This window comes from Nicotiana tabacum, chromosome 22 (genome assembly GCF_000715075.1).
Source record: "Nicotiana tabacum cultivar K326 chromosome 22, ASM71507v2, whole genome shotgun sequence".
Lineage (NCBI taxonomy): Eukaryota > Viridiplantae > Streptophyta > Magnoliopsida > Solanales > Solanaceae > Nicotiana > Nicotiana tabacum.
In genome coordinates this window covers 232,422,818-232,450,554 of record NC_134101.1, presented here as the reverse complement: position 1 = coordinate 232,450,554, position 27,737 = coordinate 232,422,818, and the positions used below count along the sequence as shown (strand labels likewise).

At 36.0% G+C, this 27,737-nt stretch overlaps 2 protein-coding genes across 3 annotated transcripts; both read right to left on the bottom strand.

Moving 5' to 3' along the window:
- Nucleotides 1-5,600: 5,600 nt before the first annotated feature.
- On the bottom strand, nucleotides 5,601-17,520 carry LOC107820001 (profilin). 2 transcript variants are annotated; one of them, XM_075243684.1, is made up of 4 exons: nucleotides 17,197-17,520; nucleotides 7,051-7,188; nucleotides 6,111-6,257; nucleotides 5,601-5,780 (listed from the first exon to the last, which is right to left on the bottom strand). In XM_075243684.1, the coding sequence occupies exons 1-3, from the start codon at nucleotides 17,317-17,319 to the stop codon at nucleotides 6,123-6,125; spliced, it is 396 nt and encodes a 131-aa protein (XP_075099785.1). In that variant the 5' UTR covers nucleotides 17,320-17,520; the 3' UTR covers nucleotides 5,601-5,780; nucleotides 6,111-6,122. The 2 variants fall into 2 exon arrangements, with proteins under 2 accessions (XP_075099785.1, XP_075099786.1); XM_075243685.1 differs by having other exon boundaries at nucleotides 6,115-6,257; nucleotides 17,197-17,500.
- A 2,105-nt stretch (nucleotides 17,521-19,625) lies between these two features.
- LOC107789817 (vacuolar protein sorting-associated protein 32 homolog 2) lies at nucleotides 19,626-27,186 on the bottom strand. The gene is made up of 8 exons (XM_016611690.2): nucleotides 27,050-27,186; nucleotides 26,673-26,877; nucleotides 24,024-24,123; nucleotides 22,683-22,768; nucleotides 22,488-22,579; nucleotides 21,856-21,970; nucleotides 21,577-21,775; nucleotides 19,626-19,872 (listed from the first exon to the last, which is right to left on the bottom strand). Exons 2-7 carry the CDS (start codon nucleotides 26,742-26,744, stop codon nucleotides 21,581-21,583), a joined length of 660 nt encoding a protein of 219 aa, XP_016467176.1. The 5' UTR covers nucleotides 26,745-26,877; nucleotides 27,050-27,186; the 3' UTR covers nucleotides 19,626-19,872; nucleotides 21,577-21,580.
- Nucleotides 27,187-27,737: the final 551 nt, after the last annotated feature.

Here is a 27,737-nt window from a genome sequence, read left to right as displayed (position 1 = left end):
AAATGCAGTCAAACTCTAGGTAGTAATAGTCATCTATGAATAAAAGATATTATACTAACACTAATGCTAGCGAACTGAGTAAGACAAAGCGAAGTGCTCGACTACCTATGAACCTTCTACCATAATCTTTGACCTACACACCCTCCTGTCTAAGGTCATGTCCTCAGTCAGCTCCAGCTGCGCCATGTCCCGCCTAATAACCTCTCCCCAAGACTTCTTAGGCCTACGGCCTACCTCTACCCCCCTGCTTCCCACTGAGGCTAATCACTCGCACCTTCTAACTAGGGTTTCTATACTTCTCCTCTTAACATGCCCGAACCATCTCAACCTCGCCTCACGCATCTTATCTTCCACAGGGGCCACTCCCACATTTTCTCAGACTCTTTTACACCCTAATAACTTAATTTAGATGGTGTATTTACTAGAACCGAACTTGTTGAGTGTAGGCGACCAAGCTTCATATTGATAGGTAGATGCTAGCAAATAGTTTCCCATATTAAACGTTATGAAGCAATATAGGCAAGGTCCTTCTTGTTGGTATATACTATTAACCATGTGGTTTAGCTATAGTATTATGTTTTAATTTTTATGAAATAATTATTTATTTGATTTATTCAATTCAATAAAGTATTATTTTAAATAGATCATTTGTTACATGTGTGTTCTTTAATTATGTAGTAGACGATTTAGTGCATGGAATCTTAGCTCATGCACAAAAGATTGAATTGTCGATTCTCATAATTAATAAATTATATTCACAATTGAAGATATTACTGGCCAAAATATCTGTGATGATTGTAGCACAAGATTAAAGTATAATTTATCTTGATTATGGGAGTGATTTTTGTAGCAACCCCTTTGGGAGGGTACTACTTAGGAAACAAATCTAATTTCCTACTTACAAAATATTAAAAGAGATATTAATTAAAAAAAAATATTCAGAATAATTTTAATAGCGGAAGTAGGCCCATGCGAAAAGGTTCAAAGTGCAATATTTTTTTTTGTTTGAAAATACACCATAATTTTATTTTAAATGAAATACAATGTCAAAATATTAACATATGGTGATATAACCCTTCTTGATTAATCAACAGATTAAAGCAACTTCCTAACTGATTTATACAATCATTCAAAATCACTGCAAGTTTGTGTTGTACATAAATTTTAAACTATCGGGTATAAAAAAGGAAACTAGTTTTCTCCTTTTCTACATATTTACAAGACAAAGTGTAAATTCAGCATATTACAAGACTTGAGTTATTAAAACACCCTAATACAATAAAATAGGTTACAAATTCAAGTTACAAGATTTTGGTCTTTAAAATCCAACAAGCCTCCAAATAACATAAGTGTGACATATATATATATATATATATATATCCTGTATATATATATATATATATATATATATATATATATATATCTTGTATATCATGTATATCATGTATATCATGTACATGTCCCAAAACTATGCAAACCAAGGTGCATATGCAAATGTGATCTCCATAATTCTCCCAAAAAGATTACTTCACCCTGGTCATCTTCAGATTTCATCCCGAACATTTCCTACGATAGAAAACAACTATCGCTAAGCATAAAGCTTAGTGGTGTATAAAACTTTAGGCTTGGAGTCATTAAATTCTCCAATTTCTCTTTTTAGTCATAGTTAGCTCAATTTAACATAATTTAAAACAAGTGAACAAATATATCAAACATATCAATATCAAACTCTAAAGTATTTCCAAATATCAATAACAATGTTCCAGAGTCTAGAAAGTGTATACTATCAATTTAAGAGAGTTTACCAAATATCCATTTTTCGCCCAATATGTACGCCATGCCATCACACTAAGCATAATCAGATATCAAGATGGACCGAAGCCCCAAATCAAGTAGGGTAAAAACCCAATAAACAAGAGAATCAAGAACCATATTAAAAATGGCTTCCTAGTTCGTACTTAACACGGACAAGTTCCATAATTCAAGACGAACTACAAATCCAAAGTCAAGATGGTAAAAGATCCGAATCAAGAGGCATGCCAAGATGAGTGACAAAGTCACTGCCACAAGAAGGACAAAGTCCCAACAAGAATGCAAAATGATCAAACAATCCGTACGAATGGGTGATTTAGCAAATATCTTACAATACTTGATATAATACGAATATAACAATATAAATTGAAGCCAAGAAAAATAAAATATCAAGTTATTTCAACATATTCCAGCAAGCAAAAAGAGTACAAGTTTATACACAAACCTTGGTGTTTTACCACGAAACAGTTCAATCACAACTTGGGGACGTTCGAATCGTCTATGCCGTAAACAAACCAAATCTGTCCACTTCCTCAAACACTTCCCCTTTGATTTTTTTCAAGGGTTTATATACCTTAAATACATAATCAAATATCTAAATAATTTCAGTGATTTAGCAAGTCAAACTAAACATGATATTGGTGAAAATTACCCAAAAACGTTTGAAACAGAAATTTTGGACAGTATCACTGTTCCAAGTTGTGACTCAATTTTGAAGATCTATACGGACAAACTAGACTTTCCGGTCTTCACAAAAGTTGTAGATCTATGTCTTACCGTTTCAGAACATCTTGAATAACCTCCATATCAATTTTGAACAAAAGGTTATGCTTAAATTACTAACAACAGTACATGAAATATTTCTAAAACTGGAAATCTGGACAGCACCTGCCCTGTACTTTCTGATCCCTTTTCAGGTAAATACCAACAAAACTAGATTTTGGTTCATAAGAGTTATAGATTTATGAAATAACTTTCCAGAATGTCCTGGATCACTTAAATCGGAGCTCTGTACAAAAAGATATGTAGAAAATACTAGTAGGTGTCTAGTATAAAAACGAGTTTAGAAACTTACCAAGAGGAGCAACTTGATCTTCACCAAAAACGAAATTTGCTTGTTGATTTAGTAGAAATCCATGGGGTTTTTTGTTTCATGAAACTTCAGATTTTCAAGTTTCTACGGAGGATAGAGAGAGAGAGAGAGAGAGAGAGAGAGAGAGAGAGAGAGAGAGAGAGAGAAGAAAGAAAGATGTATAACTATTCTTCTTTGTCTTGAAGAGTAGAAAAAATCGGGAGTTTATGGATAGATATGAAATAAAATGGTTACCCAACTGCTAAATATTCTTAGATAAATACAAAAGGTTGGAAACCCAAAAACTTAATTATATATTATATTTAATAACAACTAGTCAAAATAATATTAAGTGTTACATATAGCAACATCATGGAACTTCATTGCTAATATTAACACAACCTAAAGTAAGAAATTTTCATATATTGACCATTTCACATTTAGGAAGTGCAAAGTAAAATATTTCCTCGTTATAAAATGCTCAATCAAGAATGCAAATATTATAAAAAAAAATTTGGGTGTTACAATTTTACTCCAATTTCTTGTGCTAGTATACTTAGTATATACTGAACGGACCAAGTAGAGAAAAAATATTTTTGTACTAAATATATAAAATATTTTCTCCTATGTATTAAATGAGCTTATACTCCTAATCTTGATATAGTTATTATGATCAATGTTATTTGTTTATTGTTTTGATTTATCTAAAGGTACAGAGTTGGTGTATGCCTAATAGATTGGACAATAACGAATAGCAATTGTGAAATATTAATTACTCCCTCCGTTTCATATTATATGAGTTAGTGTAACTTGGCACAGAGTTTAAGAAAAAAGAAGAAGACTTTTGAAACATGTGATCTTAAAAGCTTAAGGGATAAAAAGTTTGTGGGGCCATAATATTTGTGTGGCTATAAAAGCTTCTCATTAAGGGTAAATGGGTAAAATGAAAGAGTTTAAAGTTGAATTATTTCTAAATTTAAAAATGTGTCATTTATTTTGAAACATACTAAAAAGGAAAATACCTCATTTAATATGAAACAGGGAGAGTAATTGACATAATCCATAACTCGACCTTAAGTTTGATAATACCCCTTTATGTAAGCTTATAAGTTTTCATATAAAATTTCAGCCAGTGAATTTTGTATCCATCATGAAATAAAATAACTGGAATTATAAAGGATTTATTTAGTTGATTAAATTAAATTATCAATGATCTAGTTTAATTAACTGGTATTTATAATCTTAATATGGGAGTTAAAATAAGTATATGTTGGTGAATTTCGAAATTCATTTTGAGGGTTCAATTGTAGTTTTTTAGTGGAATAAACTATGATTAACTATAGTAGGATTTAATTCATCCAAAAATTTCAAATTAATATTATAATTAGCAGTCTCTTATTATTTCTGTGTTACTTGTTGTACCTAGTAAAACCTTGACATTCTTGGGTAGAAAGAAAAGTTCTCTATTTGAGTTAGACTAGTAAAATCCTACAAGATTTTTTGGACTAGTTTTTGCTCAATTTCGGCCACTATAAATACAAGACTAATTTCACCTAATAACTTACTCTTCAGAGTAGCAACATTTGCCCACACAAATATTTTCGTCCAATGCTTATTAGGAGCATAGCAGAAGACTACAATCCTGGATTCTTGCTCGGTGAACGATTTGTGCAACAGTTTCGAGAGGTTAGAGCTTCCTGGATTCTTGCCCGGTGAACGATTTGTGCAACAGTTCCGAGAGGTTAGTGCTTCTAATCTCTGTAATTAAATCATTGTCTAGTTTACATATAGGTGATATCTGTATTTATGCTTGCTTCCGCTGCGCATGTTCTAACACTTCCGTTAATGATTGAACTAATTCAACTTAAGTAGGGTGATGTAATGTATTAATGCAGATCCCATTAACGAAGACATAACTTACATTTTCCCACTTGGCCTATACATATAAAAACTCAATCCAATCCCCTCCTAAGCTCATTACGTTTTACTTTTGTTTTTATTTTTATATTTTAATCTAGTATTTACCGAATTTGAGATGGGGGTAGAGTTGATTGGTCAATTGATGTTTGCTAACTCACTTAAATATGTCTACTTTAGCCATGCTTAACTTCTCCCATACATATATTATGCCCACTGAAAAGAATTTATATAGCCAAAAAGCTATATAAAAAAAAATTAAAGTATCATGTATTTCTATATATAATTTATACTTCAATCACCTTCCTCTTTTTTTTCTTCCTTCTTTTTGATAATTATGGTGTCAGGGTCAGCTTGCGCGTACCTTAACTAATTCCACAGAATACCTGCAAGCTGTAACCTCCCGTCAACACAGCTACCGAATAACTCTATCCACCAAGGTGATTGGACATATGGGAAGAAATCACCTTTCTCGTTTATCATACGAGTCTTCCTCCCCTTTTTCTTTTGTATGTTTTGTTTTGGTTTTGGTTTTGTTCAACTTTGAAAGTTTTTTTATGCAATTATTCAACTTGAGATAAGTTGTTCTTTTGCCAAAAGCTTCTTTTTACCCTTCAGGAAGTATAAGTTGCCTCCACACAAATATAACATTGTAGAGTTCATATCCTATTGTCAAAACCAAACACCAACTAAATCTTTGCCGGAACCTTTACTTCATTTTCTGTAGATTACACATACCAAAAATGTGGATCTTTTTAAAGCCAAAATAAAAGATTTCAATCTAACCAAAGCTCAAATATTCAAGTATAAGCCATTCCATTATATATAATCAACCAATAGGTCAATGACAAAAGTTCACGACGAAACGCAAAGAAAAAAGTTACAATGACAGCATAGCTGATACACATAAGAGATCAAACTCTCCCTGTAGAACACACAAGATTTCTTGACGGCCTCAATTATGTAGGATATCAATACACTGCAAAAGGATTTAGCAAAGTATAAGTTGATAAAACGCCGAAAGAAATAGAGCAAAGGGGTGGACTTGTGAAAGAGGTACAGTCAGACATCTCTATAACGCACATCCTTTATAACAACACTTCATTATAACAACCAAGGCTTTTTTTGGAACCATTTTTCATGTTATGTTATAATATATATTCTCTAACTTCACTGTAACAGCCAGAAAATATCGCAACAAACGAGGTTATTATAGAGAGGTTTGACTGTATAAACAAAGTAGTCATGCTGAAACAAGAAAAAAGAAAAGGAAAAAGATACCAAGGGGAAAAGGAGGTTAGAGATCAACCTACTAGTATGCCTAGAGACCTTGCTCAATGAGATAGTCACCCAGCCTTTCGACAATCATATTGCACTGTCCAGGAGTCATCGGCTCGTTATATATTCCAATGATCAAAGCCTGGTTGGTCTTCTTAACGGTGATACCACCAGGACCCTGAGGATAAAGTCAGGATGACAAATTATAGAAAGCCAAAAGTTATAAGGGGACTTCTAATCTGATGTAAATTTCAAAGTTTCTTGTGTGAAGCATTGTGCAATCTACATTCATGTATTACAACAGGGAAAATGCCAGCACGGAAGATCCACACCATTACAATGGTCTTTGTTGAGAAATAATTAAGTGAACTATCTAACTGTTCAAAATTTTAGATGAAATGGTCACACAATTCCAACATGGTATTCGAGCGAGGTCCTGAGTTCAAATCTCATTGTCACTCATTGTCAAGGAGAATTTCCACGTGCTTGGCTATGAACAAAGAATCAGGCCCAATAAGGAGGCGTGTTGAGACATAATTAAGTAAATAAAAGTGTACTATCTCTAGTAGCTTTAACTTTTAGATGACATGACGATATTCAACAGTCTTTATTTGAATTGGTCTTCGTAGAAGAAAGTTGAAAAGAATGAATCATTTTATGGCGAGAGGCAATAATAAAAAATGCAAAAAAAAAAAAAGAGTTTTGTACCCAAGAAACTTGCATGTAAGAGTCTGGACTCACCAAGGAATTAAACAAGCATCAAAGTCAAGCGTTCCACGTGGGAAATTCTTAGGTAGCTCAAGTAGCGCAAATGGCTAAAGATAAGAAGATGCAGAAATTTGTTTAAGCATCTCAAGAGGTGTAAGTGAGAGTTGATTACACTTTCCTGCCTGCTTTAGATAATGATACTCATATATACTCAACAAGGTGACTATACGCAACGCAATAGTAGGAAACCCAAGGTCACGTACCTTTTTGCCTCGTATAACAGCTCCTGCCTCTCCTTGAATCACCATATACTTTGTTCCCCCTAGATGTAAACCAGTTGGAGCAAGTGTTCCAGGTTCCGCAAAGTCATTCATTATGGCTGTTATTTCTTCTGGTTTAAACTGCCGTAAAAAAAAACACACAATTAATGACAAGATCACCGAGTTAATTGATTGTCAGTGCGATTCTACCTCGCTTCCAACAAGCCTCGTTCACAGGAATGGTGTTGCGCAGTTTAAAGAATGAAGAAGTTTATAAAATTAATATCAACCATTGAAAAAAAAATTAACCCCAAAAAACCCAAGGAGGGGGAGAGAGAGGGGGAGGGAGAGACAGAGAAAGAATGTTATTCTATACATCGAAATCATCAAATACACCATTAAAACCCCACATTTTTTAACATGCAATTTAAACAGAAGTAAAAAATAAAAACTTGAGAAATAATAATATTCAGGAGTTTTTCTTCAAGTGGATACAGCAATTTGATTGCCAACTCATGCTGAATCAGTAATTTTCCCTTTATTAGCCTAATAGTTGCAGGAGACTAGTTTTGCATAAATATAAGTAAGAGAGGAAGATATCAACTTCTAGTACTGTCATTAGAGGATGATATCAACTTCTACTAAGTAATTTCAAGGATCAATGTGGAACTTTTACCAGCCTTCCCGTGCATGCTGACAGCAAACTGCACCCAAGCGAGCAGCCTTTAGGGACACCCTCAAGGGTTAACCTAGACTACTCGGATGAGTATCTAAGGTCTCCGTATGAGTTGGCAAATTTTACTAGTGGTTCATAGCCTCAGTGCTAGCGTTGGACGCATAAAATTGTCAGAGGCTTGATATACGCAAAAGGTATGCCTTTGCAAGCTACTTTTGGAAATGTTAAACACCTGAGTCTTGAGGCACCACACCTAGAGTCTCGTGCATTGACTTTGTGATCATGGCTTAGATTTGACATTACAAGCAGGGGTCGATTGGCCTAAACATACAGCTGTGAGACGGCGCTGCGCTATGCGGGACAATAGTATGTTGCGAGGACAATGTTTGGCAATATTTGACGGATGCACTATACGCCAGCCAAAGACTTCAACAGTTACCCTACTCTGGCAAGGCATCATCCGCGCACGCTATGACAGGCACAAGGCTAGTGCCAAGCTTGAGGATTGGACTATGTGCGCATATCCAGGTGCGCACATATCGAGACCAACATATGAGATGCGCATCAAGAATATTTAACTAGTCAAGTTTGAAGCAGTGGCATGAAACGAGAAGCACAACTGAAAGTAAGTTTCCGAGCCATTAGGGCAAGACTAAGATGAAGCGGGCTTCACCATAGGCATAATGCAGTGCCAAGAGACCTAGGATACGGTTGTTTTGTGGTCTAATGGGACTGCAAGGTCTGCAATTTGCGAGCCGATGCTACTATTGAGGAGTGAGCCCACAGCAAAAACGGCCATCTATAGATGCTATAAAGAAAGGCATAACTGCAAGAGCAAGCTAGAACAAGGTTAATAAATGATCACCTACAGATACTTTCCTCTACTGTTTTTTCATATTAGACTAGATCTATAAAACTATGCTGAAAACACAGCAAAATTCTTCTTTCAAGAGCACCCCCTCTTTTTTCTTTTCGTGCAGCCAACTTCATAAAAAAAACAACAAGATTGCATAGCAAAATAGCATAATCCAAACAAAATACCCGCAAAAGTAACAATCGCACCTAGTAACAATCAGCTACATGCAATGCTAAACTAGTTGGGGTCGACTGTGTATATGGTCAAAATCATGTGTCCCCGATTTTGTAGGCTCGAGGGGTTGCGTCGAGAACAAGTTCAATTTGGATCGGGCTCGAGCCCGATGGCAGAATACGAAACTCGAAGATCGAAGTGCTCGATGAACATCGGGCCGAGTATGACCAACCTCGAGATAATACCGTTATGGTTTTATAACAGAAAGAGTGAGATTCTCGCGGTGGCCCTAAGATCACGGCGTAAATTCCGGAACGGATTTGTACTAGGCGGTTAGACAGTTGTGTAATAAGATTCACTACTATAATTAAAATTGTACTTTATTTAGGATTCCCCTACTATATAAAGGGGACCCCAATCATTTGTAACGCATCAATCATTGAGAAGAGAATATACATATTTTACTTTCTTGCTTAATGTTCATCTGATTTGCGTTATTATTTTATTGTTCTTATCTACCTACCTCGAGGTCGCCACTGCTCGAGGTCTGTAGACATGTGATTTTTGACCCTCCCCAAGATCTTTTATATATTAGCGTAAAATATTTAATTTAGGCATAATATAGATATTTTAAGTAATTTTGACTCTTTCACTTTATTTTAGTACAAGAAAACAAAAACTACAACAAAAAATATATATATAATAATATAATAATAAGTTCATTAATATTGGTAGTCATTTTTAATCCAAAAGAAAATATAAAAATAGTATCGTATTTTTATTTTTAATATAATGTTTGAAAATACAAAAAAATAGATTTGTTTTAATGGTTAGTTTTGTTTTAATAAATTATTTTAATAGTAGGACTAATTAATAAATGGGCGCGTATTTTTAATCTCATTCGCGGCAAAAGAATAGAGCTTGGGCTCGAGCAACCCATCGTTAGGCCTAATTTTGGACCTAGCCCACAATTGTCAAGCCCATAATTCCTAGGCTCATAACCCTTAACCTAAAACCCTACAACCTAGACTCTACACTATAAAAAGAAGAAAAAGAATAAGAAAAGGGACGGAGAGGAAGAAGCTGGAAAGCAGCTGCGCAACACAAAACGACCCACCCCCACCCGGATCATCTTCTTCGCACCCCACCACCCCCCTGAAACCAACGACTCTCATTGAAGCTTCTGCTTCTTCGAGCTCACCTTCACGCAAGTCTTAACCAGCCATACTCTATCGTCTCCCTTACCTCACACATCACCCGGAACACAAACGCGCCGTTACACCCCAAACAACGACCCAGCCATCCTCTTCATCTTCCTCGCAGCAACTTTCCCTCGAAAACCCCATTAACGCTTCAAAAACCAGCAGCAAAACATCTCAAAAATCAGTCCTGAAATAGCTCCAAAAGGGCTGCCAGCTTGACTGCGAAAAGCTTCTCTTCTTATGTCAAAAGAGAGGTCGCCGGTGAGCCTGATTTCCTCGCCTGAAGTCGTCGTTCTGGTCACTTGAGGTGTGAAGCCTTCCGGGTAGTTTAAGGTCCGTTCATGTTCCCGTTGACTGCTTGTTCGTCGTTCTTTTAGTCGAGTTTGTGAGGTTGTCGATGAGTCCTTTGTTCCCGATGAGTTCTTGTTGAACTTCCGCATTTGTATTAAAGAAGTTTTCATACATAAAGGTCCATTCCTTTCTCTGCTCCTATATAATTTTGGTGATATTTGAAGTCATTTTTGTCATATTCTATATTTTTTTTATTTTCTTTCTTTTGTTTAACAATTACGTAAACTTAGCTTCAGTCCTTTAGTTAATGTTTCGTGTTTTAGTCGTCCTCTCCAATTAGCTGTTTGCTTGGGATTAATTGGTTTTAATCTTAAATAGTGAAGTAAAATCTTGGTAAACCACCATGAAAATGTTGGTTTATGTTTAGTTAACAATGGCATGCTGAAAATGTTGGTTTATGTTTAGTCAACAATGGCATGCCAATTGGAAGAGTTGGTGGAAAGAGTTGGTGTGGATGCTAGGAGGAAGCTTCCTCCTTTGATGTCACCCATGACATCAAGAGGAGGTAGTTTGATGTCACCAATGACATCAAGAGGAGGTCTTTACCTCTATAAATAGATGCACTCCTTCACTTGTAGAAATCATCCCAAAATAATACAATACATTGTAGTGAGTAGAGAGTTAAGAGAGAAATTCTCTTAAGTGTAATTGGGAAATCTCCCCTTCCTTTGTTAATATTAAAAAAGGCAATTGTTCTCTGGTGGACGTAGGATTATTTTGATCTGAACCACGTTAAATCTTGTGTTCTTTCTTTTACGTTTCCGCTAACAATTGGTATCAGAGCGACAGGATTCTTTAACGATCCAAGGAGAAAGAGCAAGCAAATATGAGTTCCATGAAGTTTGAAATTGATAGATTCAATGGACGCAACAACTTCAATATCTGGAAGATCCAGATGATGGCGTTACTGCGGAGGGAAGGTTCAATCCATGCTATTGACGGAAAGTATCCTACGGATATATCAGCTCCCGACAAGGAGAAGATTGAAGGGGATGCATTGAGTGCAATCCAACTATCCCTTGCACCTAACGTGCTTTGTGAAGTGAGTACGGGTACCGAAGAGACGGCCAAACAGTTGTGGGAAAAGCTAGAAGGGCTATACCAAGACCGATCAGTGACAACAAGAATGTTGTTACAACGGCGTCTTCACACATTTAAGATGGGGTCAGGTACTTCGTTACAAGATCATTTAGATGCGTTTAATAAACTTGTCATGGACTTACAGATTGCAGGAATTAAAAGGGAGGAGGAGACGCTTGCATGTGCTTTGCTATTTTCATTGACTTCAGGATATCGTGATATTGAGAATTCAATGATGTATAGCAAGGAGCCTATCAAGCTTGAGCAAGTGCGGCAGGCACTTAACTCTAGTGATGTGCGGAGGCACATTGAAGGAGATAGAGATGACCAGGCAAGTAGCCTCTTTGTAAGAGGCCGGACTAGCCAACAGGGAAAGACCAAATCAAAGCACAGATCAAAGTCTCGTGTGAACAAGAAGAATACAGAGTGTTGGGGTTGTGGCAAGAAGGGGCACTTTGAACGAGATTGCCCAATGTCAAAGTCCAAGGAAAAGGCGAGTGCATCTACAGTTGAACAGGTACATAATTTTGATAATGATTATGTACTAACAACATCGTGTAATAATAATAGTAGTTATGAAAACAAATGGGTGTTAGACTCTGCTTGTACTCTGCATATGACGTTCCGAAAAGACTGGTTTAGCAGCTACGAGAAAAGTGGAGGAACCGTAGTAATGGGCAATAATGCAACTTGTGCAATAGTTGGCATTGGCTCAGTTCGGGTTCGCTGCCATGATGGAATCGTGAGGACTATTACACAAGTCCGTCATGTTCCTGATCTGAAGAAGAATTTGATCTCCCTGAGTACTCTGGATGAACAAGGCTACAGGTACATGAGCGAAGCAGGAACTATAAAGGTGACTAAAGGTTCTTTAGTCATGCTGAAAGGCAAGCTGGAGAACGGCCTTTACACATTGGCCGGAAGCACCATTGTTGGCTCTGCAAATGCATCTACAGTGCAGTTATCTAATGATGACAAGGCAAGACTATGGCACATGAGACTAGGTCATATGAGCGCACGTGGACTGGAGATGTTGAGCAATCGTAAACTTTTGGAAGGTGAGAAGATCAGCACGCTTGACTTCTGTGAGCACTGCGTTCTAGGGAAGCAGAAGAAGGTCAGCTTCAGCACTGGCAAACACAAGACAAGAGGAGTGCTAGACTACATCCATTCAGATTTATGGGGTCCTTCTAAACTTCCATCGAAGGGCGGAAAGAGGTATCTTCTCATTTTTATTGATGATTTCTCACGAAAGGTTTGGGTGTATTTTTTGAAGGCAAAAAGTGATGCTTTTGAAGCATTTAAAGAGTGGAAGATTTTGATTGAAAATCAAATGGAGCGGAAAATCAAGTATCTTCGCACAGACAATGGCTTGGAGTTTTGCAATGAAGAGTTTAATGAATTCTGCAAGGTTCATGGGATCTCAAGACATAGGACTGTCAGGCATACCCCACAGCAAAATGGAGTTGCCGAGAGAATGAACAGAACTCTTCTTGAAAAGGCTCGTTGTATGCTCCTACAAGCCAAAATGTCCAAAGTATTTTGGGCTGAAGCAGTTCACACTGCTGCTCATATTGTCAATCGATCTCCAGCATCGGCAATTGACTTTAAGACTCCGAATGAGGTATGGTCAGGTGAACCCTCTAACTATTCATACTTACGAGTATTTGGGTGTCCAGCTTATTATCACGTTAATGAAGGAAAGCTTGAACCAAGGGCTAAGAAGGCCATATTCGTAGGGTATGTGGATGGAGTAAAAGGGTACAAACTTTGGTGTTTGTCTTTACTCAAATTTATAGTTAGTAGAGATGTCATCTTTGATGAATCCTCTATACTTGATCCCCGTAAAGTTTCCGTGGAGTTTTCAGGAAACAAGAACAACGAGCAGGTGGAGCTTCCGGTGGAGCTTGCCAAGGAAAAGGATCAAGAGACTCAGGTTAAAGATGAGTCAGAAGATGTAGGCGTTGAAGAACTTGTTGTCAATGAACCATACACAATTGCGAAGGGAAGGGAGAAGAGGCAGACACGAGAACCGGAACGCCTTATAAATCAAGCAAACTTGATTGCATATGCGTTCGTAGCTGCACAAGAAGAGATTAAAGATCTGGAGCCCTCCTCGTATATTGAAGCAACTTCTTGCAAGGATGCCGCACAATAGCGGTTAGCCATGACTGAAGAGATGGAGTCTCTTCACAAGAATCAGACATGGGTCTTAGTGAAAAGACAAAAGGGGAAGAGGACAGTTGGATGCAAGTGGGTCTACCGAAAGAAAGAGGGAATTCCTGAAGTGGAAGATGCTAGGTTCAAGGTGAGATTGGTTGCAAAAGGTTTCAGCCAAAAGGAGGGAATTGACTACAATGAGATTTTCTCTCCGGTCGTGAAGCATAGCTCAATTCGCGTGCTACTAGCATTGGTTGCACAATTTGACTTGGAGCTTCAACAGCTTGATGTCAAAACTGCTTTCTTACACGGTGATTTAGAAGAGACAATCTATATGGATCAACCTGAAGGTTTCCTAGCTGAGGGAAAAGAAGATCGCGTATGCCAACTAAAGAAGTCTTTGTATGGTTTGAAGCAATCCCCTAGATAGTGGTACAAGAGGTTTGATGCATTCATGACTACACATGAATTCTCAAGGAGTGCATTTGATAGTTGTGTGTATCACAAGAAGATGTCTGGTAACTCAATGATTTATTTACTGTTGTATGTTGATGATATGCTTATTGCTGCTAACAACATTACAGAGATAAATGCTTTGAAGAAACTATTGAGTAAGGAATTTGACATGAAGGATTTAGGAGCTGCAAAGAAAATCCTTGGTATGGAGATTTCAAGAGAAGACGATGTTGTACATCTTTCTCAGAAGAGGTATATTGAAAGGGTTCTCGAAAGATTCAATATGCAAACGTGCAAGCCTGTAAGTACACCATTAGCTCCTCATTTTAAACTTTCAGAGTCACAAATGCCTCAGTCCGAGGATGAGGTGGAGCATATGTCAAAGATTCCTTATGCCAGTGCAGTTGGTAGTATTATGTATGTTATGGTATGCACACGTCCAGATATTGCTCAATCTGTAAGTGTGGTAAGTAGATACATGTCCAACCCAGGAAAGAGGCATTGGGAAGCTGTCAAGTGGATATTGAGATATCTCAAAGGAGCTTCTGGTGTTGGTCTTACCTTTCGAAAAAGTGGTACAGGTATTTCAATTCTCGGTTATGTGGATTCTGACTATGCAGGAGATCTTGACAGAAGAAGGTCCACAACTGGATACATCTTTACCCTCGTTGGCAGTGTCGTCAGTTGGAAGTCGACTTTGCAGTCGATTGTCGCTTTGTCTACGACAGAAGCAGAATACATGGCAGCAGCGGAGGCGGTAAAGGAAGCTATCTGGTTGAAAAGTTTAGTAGCGGAATTGAGTTTGGTTCAGCTGGAATCAACTCTTAGATGTGATAGTCAGAGTGCTATTCATCTAATGAAAAATCAGAGATTTCATGAGCGCACTAAACACATTGATGTCAGATTTCATTTTATTCGAGATGTTATTGATGAGGGAACTATCAAGGTCGTGAAGGTTATCACAGACGATAATGCTGCAGACATGTTGACCAAGATAGTCCCGCTCGCTAAGTTTGCACACTGCAAGGACTTGGCGGGGGTGTGCATCAACTGATGCAACTCCGAAGAGAACAGTTGCTAGGTGGAGGTGGTATGTTCAACAATGGTTTGATTCTTCTTGTTTCTTACAACGGGGTTGCCCAGTAAGCTTAGAAGTTTTGGCCAGAGTTGTTCACACGCTCGAAACGCAAACCAAGGTGGAGATTGAAAATGTTGGTTTATGTTTAGTTAACAATGGCATGCTGAAAATGTTGGTTTATGTTTAGTCAACAATGGCATGTCAATTGGAAAATTTGGTGGAAAGAGTTGGTGTGGATGCTAGGAGGAAGCTTCCTCCTTTGATGTCACCCATGACATCAAGAGGAGGTAGTTTGATGTCATTGGAGAGGAGGTCTTTACCTCTATAAATAGATGTACTCCTTCACTTGTAGAAATCATCCCAAAATAATACAATACATTGTAGTGAGTAGAGAGTTAAGAGAGAAATTCTCTTAAGTGTAATTGGGAAATCTCCCCTTCCTTTGTTAATATTAAAAAGGGCAATTGTTCTCTGGTGGACGTAGGATTATTTTGATCCGAACCACGTTAAATCTTGTGTTCTTTCTTTTACGTTTCCGCTAACACTCTCTTCATAAGTAAAATGGCATACATCAAATGCTGCATATTTGTCTAAAGAGCATAAAGAAATATGACAAACTTGCATTGTTGTCCTTGCTCCCTGTTATTATAAGTGTTCTTCCAGAACTTGATACACACGAATTATTTTGTTAGACCCATTTCCATAATAAAGTTTTATTCAACCCATATCTTCTCCATAACCAATTTGGCCTAATCATTCTCAAATATTAGGAAAATAAATAATCTTGAATATTTGTAGTTTGCTTCAGTTGAGTAAAACCTTTTAGAATAATTCTAGGCGTGCCATGCCAAATAAAACCCCTAAGCCCATGACCCTCATTTAATTAATTTTAATCCTTTAGAAATCGAGGTGTGCCATTTAGTTGAAATTCCATGGTCCTCGCAAAGTGCAAACGCATAGTCGCTTTAAATGCGCTCTTAATAAAATTACCTTCTTAAACTCGGGTGCGCATTGATGCGACCCAAATCCGAATCTCGACGAAGTCGAAATGTGTTGACAACCACGGGTGCATTGATTGCGATGTAGTTCGAAACGCGTTTTCACGACGTTGCAATTCTTTTTTAAAAAATAATTATAATAAAAGCGGTTCAAAATTAAATAAAAGGCACATAAGCTAGCATGTATTAAAATCAGATAAAATCAAATACAAAAGTTAAGCGACCGTGCTAGAACCACGGAACCCGGGAATGCCTAACACCTTCTCCCGGGTTAACAGAATTCCTTACTCGGATTTCTGGTTCGCGGACTGTTAACAGAGTCATAAATTTCCTCGGTTCGGGATTCAATCGGTGACTTGGGACACCATTAATCTCTCAAGTGGCGACTCTGAATATTAATAATTAAATCCCGTTCTGATTGTCCTTTAATTGGAAAAACTCCTTTGCGCCCTTGCGGGTGTAGGTAGAAAAAGGAGGTGTGACAAGGTCAAGGTCTTCTTACACGCTGGTTTGACTTACCTTACTCTTTAATTTATACACTAGATTCCTTGTTCATCAATTAGTATTGGACTAAATCACATATCCTTAAAATCACAATACAAATTTAATTGTTACTCGGATTTTAGGGTAAACAGACTGCATGAACCTTTATACCCATTGCACACGATCAAGCTCATTTCATTTCAATACTAATTAATTGATCTTTCAAAGCAATCTAAGAATTCTCGTTCTCTAAATCACACTATACATGGACACACAGACCTCTAATTTTAGTACCTACCACTCATAAAAATACAAACAGTACAACATTACTCTCAACACAAGTTGCACAATATATCACCGAGCTAAACAAGTAAGATAACAACAGCATAATCCAACACTTAAACAGAATTAGGAAAGAGAAAAAATCAGAACTTGCTTTAGAAACATTTAAAGCTTGAAACTTGTGGTATAAGACAACGCATATATAAAGTTAAATTAGTATTACATATATAAAAGTATGTATTTATCACATAAATTGGGACATTGGGAGTCCCAAATATTGACTTAAAATTCTTTAAAAAAAAAGTGAACTGGAGTAAAATCAAACAAAAATTGACGTTGGTATAGAAAAAAACCTGAGGGAAATTGTTGGATTGTGCCCAAACGGTGCCATCTTGGCCGATAATAGCAGCAGAAGTGAGATAATTACCTTCAATCTCACACATCAAATGATCATCAACATATGTTTGCCACGACATCTTTCAATTTCCTACTCCTAACTGCTACTATATCACACAAAAACTTTGTTCTTTTATTAATGGTTTTTCTTTTGGTTCAAGATTTGTGAAATGGGAAATGGGGTTGATAAATTGATGTGTTTTTGTAGAAGTTGCGTTGATATTAAGCTTGGATACTGATGACTGTTGTTTTCTTTAATGTAATGGGTATGGTCCTTTGTCTGTTTTTCAGTGTTTGGTGCAGAATAAATAGCATAGATTCGGACAGCTAACAACATCAACAACAACAACAATAATACCAGTATAATCCCACTTAGTGGGGTCTGGGGAGGGTAGTGTGTACGCAGAACTTACCCCTAACTAGGGTAGAGAGACTGTTTCCAAATAGACTCCGGCATACTTCCCTAACTTCCCACCTTGCTCTTGGGAGACTCGAACTCACAACATCTCGGTTGTAAGTTGTAAGAACATCCTTCGTGATAAATTCTGACTCTGACTCAAGTCAATTATTCTATTCAATCATCGGATTTTTTTTATTTTATATTTTTATATTTTCGTATGTATTGAAAAAATCTAAATTCCTGTCAGAAAGCTTCAATTTGAGCCCAAGATTCGAATTCCAGACTACAATTAAGCTAGCGTTTGGCCATAAATTTGCAGTTTTATTTTTGAAAAATTTAACTTTAATAAAGTTTGGTTTGAAAATAGAAATGTGTTTGGACATAAGTTTTCAAAACAACTTTTTTAAAAAAAAAAACATGAAACATGACTTATACCCACAAGTTCTAAAAACTATCACAAATAACCAAGAGTACTTTCATCAGTAACATTCATTATATTATCGCAAACCATAGTCCTGAACATAAATAAATTTGATACAAAATTATTATTTTTATAAGGAACTACATAATACACTATCAGATGACCGAGAATACGAAACAACATTGTTACAAAATAATAAATGGTGGGTTCTTTTATAAAATACAAAAGTTTGGGACAACTTTTTAAAAATGTAATAGTAATATTTTGGATCAAACCAGCTCTTGAGGTGGTTTTGAGTTTTGGAAATTTGCCAAAATATAGATAAAATTTAGAACAAACATGTATTTACTAATATATATATATATATGGCCAAACGGGTCCTAGGAAGTAAAGGGTACTTGCCGCTCCACGTGTACTATAATACTCCTATGTAATTTTATAAAATTTTCAAATTTTTTATTGATCTCCTGTGAAAAAAATTATATGAGTAAAATTACAAATATAATGTATTACAAAATTAAACTTCAATCATTATTTTCCAAAGAATCAATTTTTTCTATTCAAATTAAAAAGCTATTTTTACCAACTTCCTCCTCATTTGCTTTGATTTGACCATCCCAATCTTATTATTCTCATTAGTGCACCACAATGGTTTTGATTAGGGTTATCTACTCAATCAACCACAACATATGCAATGTCATAACAAGTAGCATTATTTGTTATATGCAATAGATTACCCATCAGTAAAGAAGATTTTACTCCACCAAAGAACAAGTTAACACATGGCACTAAAGGGTGTGACACAGTGTTCAACGAATTGAAACGAGAACCTCATGAGGGACCAGGATCCAAATCCTAGCATAGATATAAATCCGCTAAGTGAAATAGCCGAGGTGCGAGCCAACTGATTCGGACATTAGCGTGTAACATAGCGATCAACAATGAAATGAAAACCACGAGGGATCAGAGTCCAAATCCTAGCATAGACAGAAATCGCTAAGTGAAATCAGCGAGAGTGTTATAGGCAGTGGCGGAGGCAGGATCTCCACGAAAGGGGTTCAAAAAAATATTTTTGTAGCTAGTGAAAATTGAACTCATGACCTTATGTAGATTTTTAATCTCCTTGACCACTAAACTACATTTTTGGATTGTGTTAAGGGTGTTCAAAACTTAATATATAGAGATAAAAAATAGATTTAGCCTTATATATACAATGTAATTTTTCGGCGAAGGGTGTTCGGGTGAACACCCTTGCGCCCCCTAAATCCGCCCCTGGTGGGTGCAATAGTAATAGTATTTTTTCATCTATTAATGCATTAAAGACGAGATATGTCCAAAGGAGCGTACAACTTCATTTACAGCTCAGCTTGGGAATATACTTTCCCAAGAAAAACCATGTATTAAAGAAACTGAGAACTAAGCTAAGTTATGAGCAACAGAATTAATATCAAAACAACCTTTTATGTGGTAAAATTCAGATTATATTAAAGGATTTGGTTGATAAGTAAATTGATAGATATGATTGACCAGATTGCTGAAGAATGCCAGGTACTCACAACAGCAAGTTGGAGAACAAAAGGTGTACTTTAATGTTTGCTAGAAGAGACAATTTTTGTACAATTTCAAGAATAAAAATTTCATATAAAAATAGCACACTCTTCCCATTTCAACTTGACATAAAATTTTAAATCAACTCCTGTAATCTATACAGTTACTTGTAAGGCAGCATGGTCATCAAGAATTCAAACAATCATCCACCACAAGAGTACATTCAATCTTTACAGCATTCCCTTCTTTATTTGGTGATTATAACTGCAAAACACCAAATGAAACAGTCAGGAACTTTCAAAGACTACCGGACAAGTACGTGTAATGTAAAATACAAGATTTCAGCTGCATCATGAATATAATTCAAACAACAACGACGACGTCTCAGTCCAAACAAGTTGGAGGTCTGCTCTATGAATCCTCACTCCTCCATTTAAGTTCAACTCGTGTTTCAATAAGCATGAGTTATGTAATTAATAATAATAATAATAATAATAATAATAATAATAATAATAATAATAATAATAATAATAATAATAATAATATTACGATACTTTTAACAAATTTAAAGCCTATTCCTAACTAGTAAATATCACCTATATTGATCTTTCTCTTCCATTGTATCCTGTCTTTAACTAAGTCTGCATTGATTCCAAGAATTTACATCTTTGTTGCTACTCAATAGATGTCCCTGAAGAAGATGAGTTCTATATTCACTTAGCATCTTGAAAGATTAGTGAGAAAGATGACTGGGAATGCTGGATGACTGTTTAGTGTTTACTAGGAGACTTCACAATCAGTTCTTTCTAGTCTATATTCTCTAAACTCTTAAGGTTGTAGTCAAGGTACCTTCTTTTTCCCAACCTTTAGTGGGGGGTTTCCATGGGTTGAGGAGGAAGTGAGGGAAGGTAAATCTTGAGTTGGGTTTCAAGAGTTGAAAAAGGAAGCAGAATGATTGAAGAAACATTGAGTTCGAAAAAGGAAGCAGGTTCGCAAAGAAAACAAGCAAAAATGGAGGTATTCATTGGCTTCCACCACATTCATTCCATATCTAGTCTAGGCAGAAGTAGATTAACTTCAGCGAGAAAACAGGTGAAAGTGGGGGACGTGAAATGGACAGTTTCATTTTAATCTTGCTTAACCTACAACTTGTAAATATGTTTGTATAACAACAGCTCATATAATGCTAGGTTTTATGTGGAACGTTCTTTCCTTCAATCAATTGAAAAATCTATGAGCAACATAAATTGAACTGATAACTAATGGAAGTGCAGGAGTTGAAGCTAAAAACTAATCCCTCCGTCCCAATTTATGTGGTACTCTTTCCTTTTTAGTCAGTCCTAAAAAGAATGTCATACTTCCTTATTTAGAAATAATTTAATCATTAAACTTCCCATTCTACCCTTAATGAGATGATTTATGGCCACACAAATTTCTATGACTTATTTTAAACCAAAAATTTCAAAAGTCCTCCTTTTTTCCTTAAATGTTATGCCTATTCAAACACCGCCACATAAATTGGGATGGGGTGAGTAGTTAATAAAGCATACTACCCCACCCAATTATGCCCCTCCGGGCCAAGAACGTTGTTTCCGCAAGACCCACAAAAGAAGACCAAGACACAAACGATTGAGCCAAAAACTAGAAGTTCTTTGGAGAAGCACAGAAGTACAGCATTATTAATTTATAATTGGCCAATGAAAACAGCACCTAATCAGTTTTCCTAAAAGTAGATCAATATTAGCACCTAAATCAGCGCAAATGTCAAACAGCGAGATGATGATTTCCTAGTCTCAAATACTTATCTGCTATGTTGCGCGGACTCTCCAAAATGATGCCGCACCCATGTTGGATCCTCCAAAAATATACAACTTTTGGAGGATCAGATACGCGCCCCGCGGCATTTTCAGAGAGTCCAAGCAACATAGCTTAGTTGTAATGATAAGAAAAAGAGAACAAGAAAATGACCTCTTCAAAGAGCCATTTCAGCCTGCAAAGCAGCAAGTTCATCTTCTTCTGCTTTATTCTGCTGGGCGGCAGGACGCACTTGTTGCCTACCAGTAGTAGGCAGATGAATAGGTGCAGAAGGCGCAGTTGTTGCAGGCTGAAGGAGTTGTTCCTCCAACTCAGCTTCTTCCAGTTCTTCAAGTTCTGCCTCCAACTCATCCTGCAAAAAGTAATACAAATTATTTTCCAGAAACAGAAAGGAGCTATTATAGAAGAACAAAGAATTGCCCAAGTAGATACTTCATCAAAATCAGCAGCTGCACCAATTGGCGTAGATAACGCTTCCTGAATCATTTTCATATTCTCAGTCTGCTCATTGATTTCATCCATTGTTTTGTCAACATCATCAATATTCCTGAATAGAAAAATTAGACGGTATCAGGCAAGAAAACCCCATTTAACAAAAGATACAGCATATATTTAAGTTTGACCTTGACGAACGAAAAACTCTGGACAACACAAAGAACAACACTGCGTAGATGCAAGAGATATCACAAAACAGTAATCATGCTTCTGCGTAGAAAGCTTGTTTGTAACTCTACTAATAATAACTGCCTAACTGGAAAATATAAGTATTACAGAATTGAAGCCATCTAATAAAATGGCATCCGTCCGCTAAGATTATGGTTCAAGTCTCTCTACTTACTCAATTGAGACAGAATATTTAATGCAAAAAGAAGTCTACAAGGAAATCTAATGCTTTAACATGCTATCTCGCATCCAGCAAAAGGTCTGTACTGAAGAGTGAAGACCTCTTATATATCGTTTGAACATTTTATGTTCTAGGACAGAAGTCTTTCTGTGCATAAGCTGTGTAACTATGCAAACTAGGAGTAAAGATACTACAGCAACATAGTGCATATACAACTTACGTTGCCTTCTGCATGGCTTTCATTGCAGCTGCTCCAGTTCTCAAAGCATCGACAGTTTCTGTTGTGGCTTTTGCGCCTTCTAAAAGTATCATCTGAAACCCGAATCCAATTAAATAAATCCGGCCTATGCCTAATGTGATGTTACAACACAAAATGCATGCAAAGATTATGAGATCTAGCAAACATCAAGAGCACCTGATCATGGATACGTAATTGGAAATTTCCAAGCTGTTCGACTTGCTGCTCATAGAGCCTTTTCCTTTTTAAACATTGTATTGCAGCTGGAAAAAAAAACAAAAAAATTCATCAGAAATGTTGACGAAAAGAAGAAAAAGAGGCAAAACCATAATGAGTCAAAATATAGTAACATGAACATAAAGACATCACATAATATTCACCTAGTACGTTCTTGAAGTACTATAAGTATTGAGGAATATACATATGTGTGATCCACAAAGATAAAAGCATACTCTATCCACATTAATTTCCTCTATCATTCTGCTGAGAAGCTAAAAACCTTTTTTTAGGACTTTAACCAGATCAGCCAAGGGTTAAAGATTATCCCAAAGCAAGAATCCCCGAGCTTCAATGACATTTAAGAGAGAATTGCCAAATAACAAACAAAAGTTGACCAGGAATAAAGCCAAAAGCTGGAAATAATTTCACTTATATCTTCAGCTGAGACTCAAATTTCTATCTGATATTGGAACTGTACTCCGCATCGGATATTCATCCACAGAAAAATTGTCAAGAAGGAACATCTAAACTGTTTTATATGAAATTTCTTGTAATAAAAACAATGTTATGATAATTATAATAAGGAAAAGACTGAAAGAGTTAGTAGATAATAGAGTATCCAGTTGGAATAAAAATCCAACGCTTAAGCTAGTTTTGAAATATCTAATTAGCTTTTCCAGTCATCCCAAGAAAATAGCAGAAACATATCTAAATACTACTGCTTGTTGCATTAACACATAAAAAAAGTCAAAACAGATATTTTCAAGCCACCTCCCGCCAAAAATTAAATCACGTGAACAGGAGAAGCTCAATTAGAAAAGTAATATGTGTTAACAATTCCCAGCCGTAACTTCTAGGTTTAACTAATATAGCAACATTTGACCCTGTTTTGATATTTTTCATTTTCCCCTTTCCTGCAGTCAACATATGATGAAAGTACCAAATAAAAAGTATCGATGGTTTCTTCAGCACTGATAAATTCATGATGTAACTGTTAATTGGCTAGTACACGATAGGAAACCTACCTCATCTAAAACAAAATATTAAATTAAACAAACCGGTCGAACATTACATAATTCCTGCGATTACAAAAATATTCTAAACAACAGCTCACCCTTAGAAATAAGAAAAGATTATTCTAGTAGCAAGTCCTATTCTTAAGTGCATAGGAATAATAAATGGGAAAAAAAAACAAGACATAACAGAAAAACAGAAATATCAATGTAAACGTAACCCGAGCAAGAGAACGACATACGAAGAAGAAGCCCCTTCTGATAAATTATTTTCAAGAAATCATACCTCTTTTATTTTTTGCTCTAGTAAATTCCTTCGCTTTTTCAACCTCAGCAGCAGTTTTTTTCAATAAAACTTTCTCCTTTTTCTCAAGCATCTCAAGTGTCTGTACATCATAACCAAAACTTAAATTCAAGCTCTTTGTAATACTTGAAAGATCAAAAAACAATAACTACTTCAGCAGTCGCAAAAAATGAATAAGTGAAGGTATTCGGAAAGACTTAGCACAAGTAGACATTATGCATCTGGAAAAGCATTTGTTAATTGGAAAACTTGGGAATGGAAGAAAGTGTTCAATGTCTTCATTTAAGCACGGTAAACAAGAAGAATACAAGCACCTTGTGCTGTAGCTCCACCTTCTTTATGCTTAGAGTCAAACCATTTAGCCATAAGCCAGTTGTGTCTCAGTTGAGACTCACTAAAACGGGCTTCACTTTGTATGCAGAATGAATAACATGCATAAATATCACCGACAATATTTTATTGCACAAGAACCACATAAATATTAAATTAATTATGCATAAAGACAGACTGCCAACTCAATGTCTACTTTGTCATCCTTATATATGACGAGTTCCATGTTTGATTTTCCAGGGAAAAGAAGACTGGGAAATTCATGTTCTACGGTTTGGTGAAGTGAAACAATTATGGGACTGCTGCAGCCTGTCTATTAGGTAGACGATAAACTAAATCTATGCAATTATAAAAGCACGAAGCTTCACCACGAAATGTTGATCCACTTTGTTACCCTTCATAAGTGCATTCAATGTTGGATTCAATTAATTCTTAAAACTTCATTATTTCCATTTATTCATTGTTTGACCTTTTCAATAATTAAAGAACTTCATTATTTCATTGCATGGTGATGTAAGGAACGTATTAACTTTATAAGTAATGGAAGAAATTCATTATTTCCTTGTACGGTGACATCACGAGATCTTTTGTATAATAATTATCATACGATATATGTGTGCAGAAAAAGACTAGCATGAATTAAAAATGTGAAAATTATAAATGACAAAGCACCTGTTTCTCAGAGGCACTCTAAATAAGAGAATGGACAAAATTCCTCAAAATTAGATTAAATGAAATCGATGAATTTTTATCTTTGTTCTTAGATGTTCTGGAAAGAGAAACCCCTTGATACAAATTATATCTGCTATTAGTTATTCGTGTAGCGAAATAGTAGCCACTTGCAAAATCTTTTCAGCAATTGCCGCCATATTTGCCTTGAATTACTGAAGATACAGCAAACACTGCAACAAACTCTACAAGGAAAAATATGTACTCGTAGTTGCATAGTCTAAGAGAACATTTCCTAAGAAAGAACATATAACCTCTTCCCCCTTCTTCAATTCCTCTCCAACCAAAAGGTCAGAGCCTCATAGGTTTAACTCAATTTGCATAAGCTTGAATCTGAGCATAAAGGGTATTTTACTTCATAGAGCTATCTCATCCCAGCCCATTGGAAGAACGGAGGGCTGGCACTCTCTTTTAGAAAGCACAAACGTAGAACATTTTCATCAGTGGATTAAACTACATGGGACTAAAACATCAATGTGAACTTAATTCACTCAATTCTTTTGGTTTTTATTCATCAGGGTGCTATATGATTCATTAAGCAGTACAGCTAACTGATGAAACTATTCCAGAAAGCCACAAACTGTTAATTTGCAACAGAACATAAATGTGTAATTAAACTGAGAAATAAAATGATTATCATAATAACAGAATGCGCATATGTAAATTTCAAAAAAATTCAAACCTTTATACAACCATCCACAAGAATTTAATCCAAGCAGAACAGTATCCAATTCCTAAAAAGACATTCTAAACTCACGGTATAGCTAAAATCTGGCCCTCACACCCAGCAAATAACAAACCTTTCATAAGCATCGAACTTAGACACAGAAATGGACAAAAGAAACGGTAATGTGATTCCCCTTAAAGTCCACACAATGCCTACCAACACTGAAATAGCGTCCCTATACACACACACACACACACACACCATATTTTAGTTCTCACATTAATCAAATAACATACCATTTCATTAGAATCAATTTTAAACTTAGCAATGGACAAAGAAAACGTAATTTTGATCCCCTAGAGTCCATATGATGCCTGCCAACCATAAATAAGGTGATCCAAAGTAGATATTTTTATCACTCAGACAATCATGCTTCGATTCCAAACTCGGATGCTTATATTAATCCTCTATGATGCCTACCAACCACGAATTAGTTGTCACAAAAAGACCACCAAGGGATATAGTAGGATAGATAGGATCCCTCTATCCCTAACCAGAGGTTCAGGTTCAAGCCCGGAAGTTGGAAAATATTCCTGCCAGGGAGCACTTCCTGCTTAATGGGCCATACGCAGCACGAATCTGAATTGGTGGGGTCAATGGGTTCCGGATACCAAAAACTCGTAGTCTCAAAAAGAAAAGGAAGTCAATCAAACTGACCTCATTTCCAAACTAGTTGCGATCGACTATATAAATCCTCTATATTGATTCCATTACACTCATTCCATTCTATTTGGGTTTACTTTACTCAAATACCAGTAAACCATTTGTTTGAGTCCAAACAAGAAGGAAAAGAAAAATTGAACCAAATTTTAAAGAATACAGCCAATCAGGATTCAGGATCATACCTCATTTAACTTGTCTAAAGTTGCTAGAGCATTTGTTTCTTGTTTGGGTTTTCCAAATATTCTCGTAAACATTTTTGGATTTTGCGGAATTCTTTGCAGTAAAATCTTCAAAGATCAATCAATTAATCAACAAATCAACTACCCCTCAATCCCAACTCAATTGGGGTCGAAAAAAACTTCAAAAATAATCAAAATTCTACAATTCCTGCAACAACAAAAAATCGAAGCATTCATACCCATTAGCTGAAACAATCAATTTACAAAATGGGAATTAGGAATCTTGAATTCTTATGGAAAAAGTCTATATTTTATATACAATTCAACATTTTTATCCGTTTTTTTTTTTGTGCATTGGGGGTAGAATTTACTTGACTGACCTGGGAAAATTTTGAAGTTGTGTTAAGGAGTGATGAATTGATTGTTGAATATTGACTTTGAAGTTTGTAATAATGATCTGAGTAATTTGATTTTCTATCGGAATTGAAAAAGGTGGGACCTTTAGAAAGATTGCTTGTGTGGAGGAAAAGGGAGTGTTATCAGTCACAGACCGTTGATAAGCTTCTATGACAGACAAATAGAATTAATTTTTCGGAAAAGGTCTAAGGGTGTGTTTGGCAATATTTTCATGGAAAACGAGTGATTTTATGATTTATTTTTCCTTGTTTGGTTGTTGAGTGAAAAAAAATTTGCGAAAAATATTTTGTAGAAAATATTTTTTAATAAAATATTGGGGCGAGGTGATAAGGCAAGATATGGCGCAACTTCAGATTTTCGAGAACATGGCCCTGGATAGGGAGGTGTGAAGGTCGAGCATTAGGGTTGTAGGTTAGAATTTAGTTGAGCGTTTTTTTTCGTTGTTCTGGATAATCTGATAGTGTTTTATAGAGGACTGCTAGCAGTTATTGTTCCATCACACTTTCTATTTTTTGTTTATTATTTTTTACTTTTATTTTATATTTTATTTACAATTTTTATTATTGCCATAATTATTGTCCTTCCCATTATTTGTTGTCACTTACGGTGCTGATCTTATTTGTATATTTTCTGTTATTTTACAGATCTTTT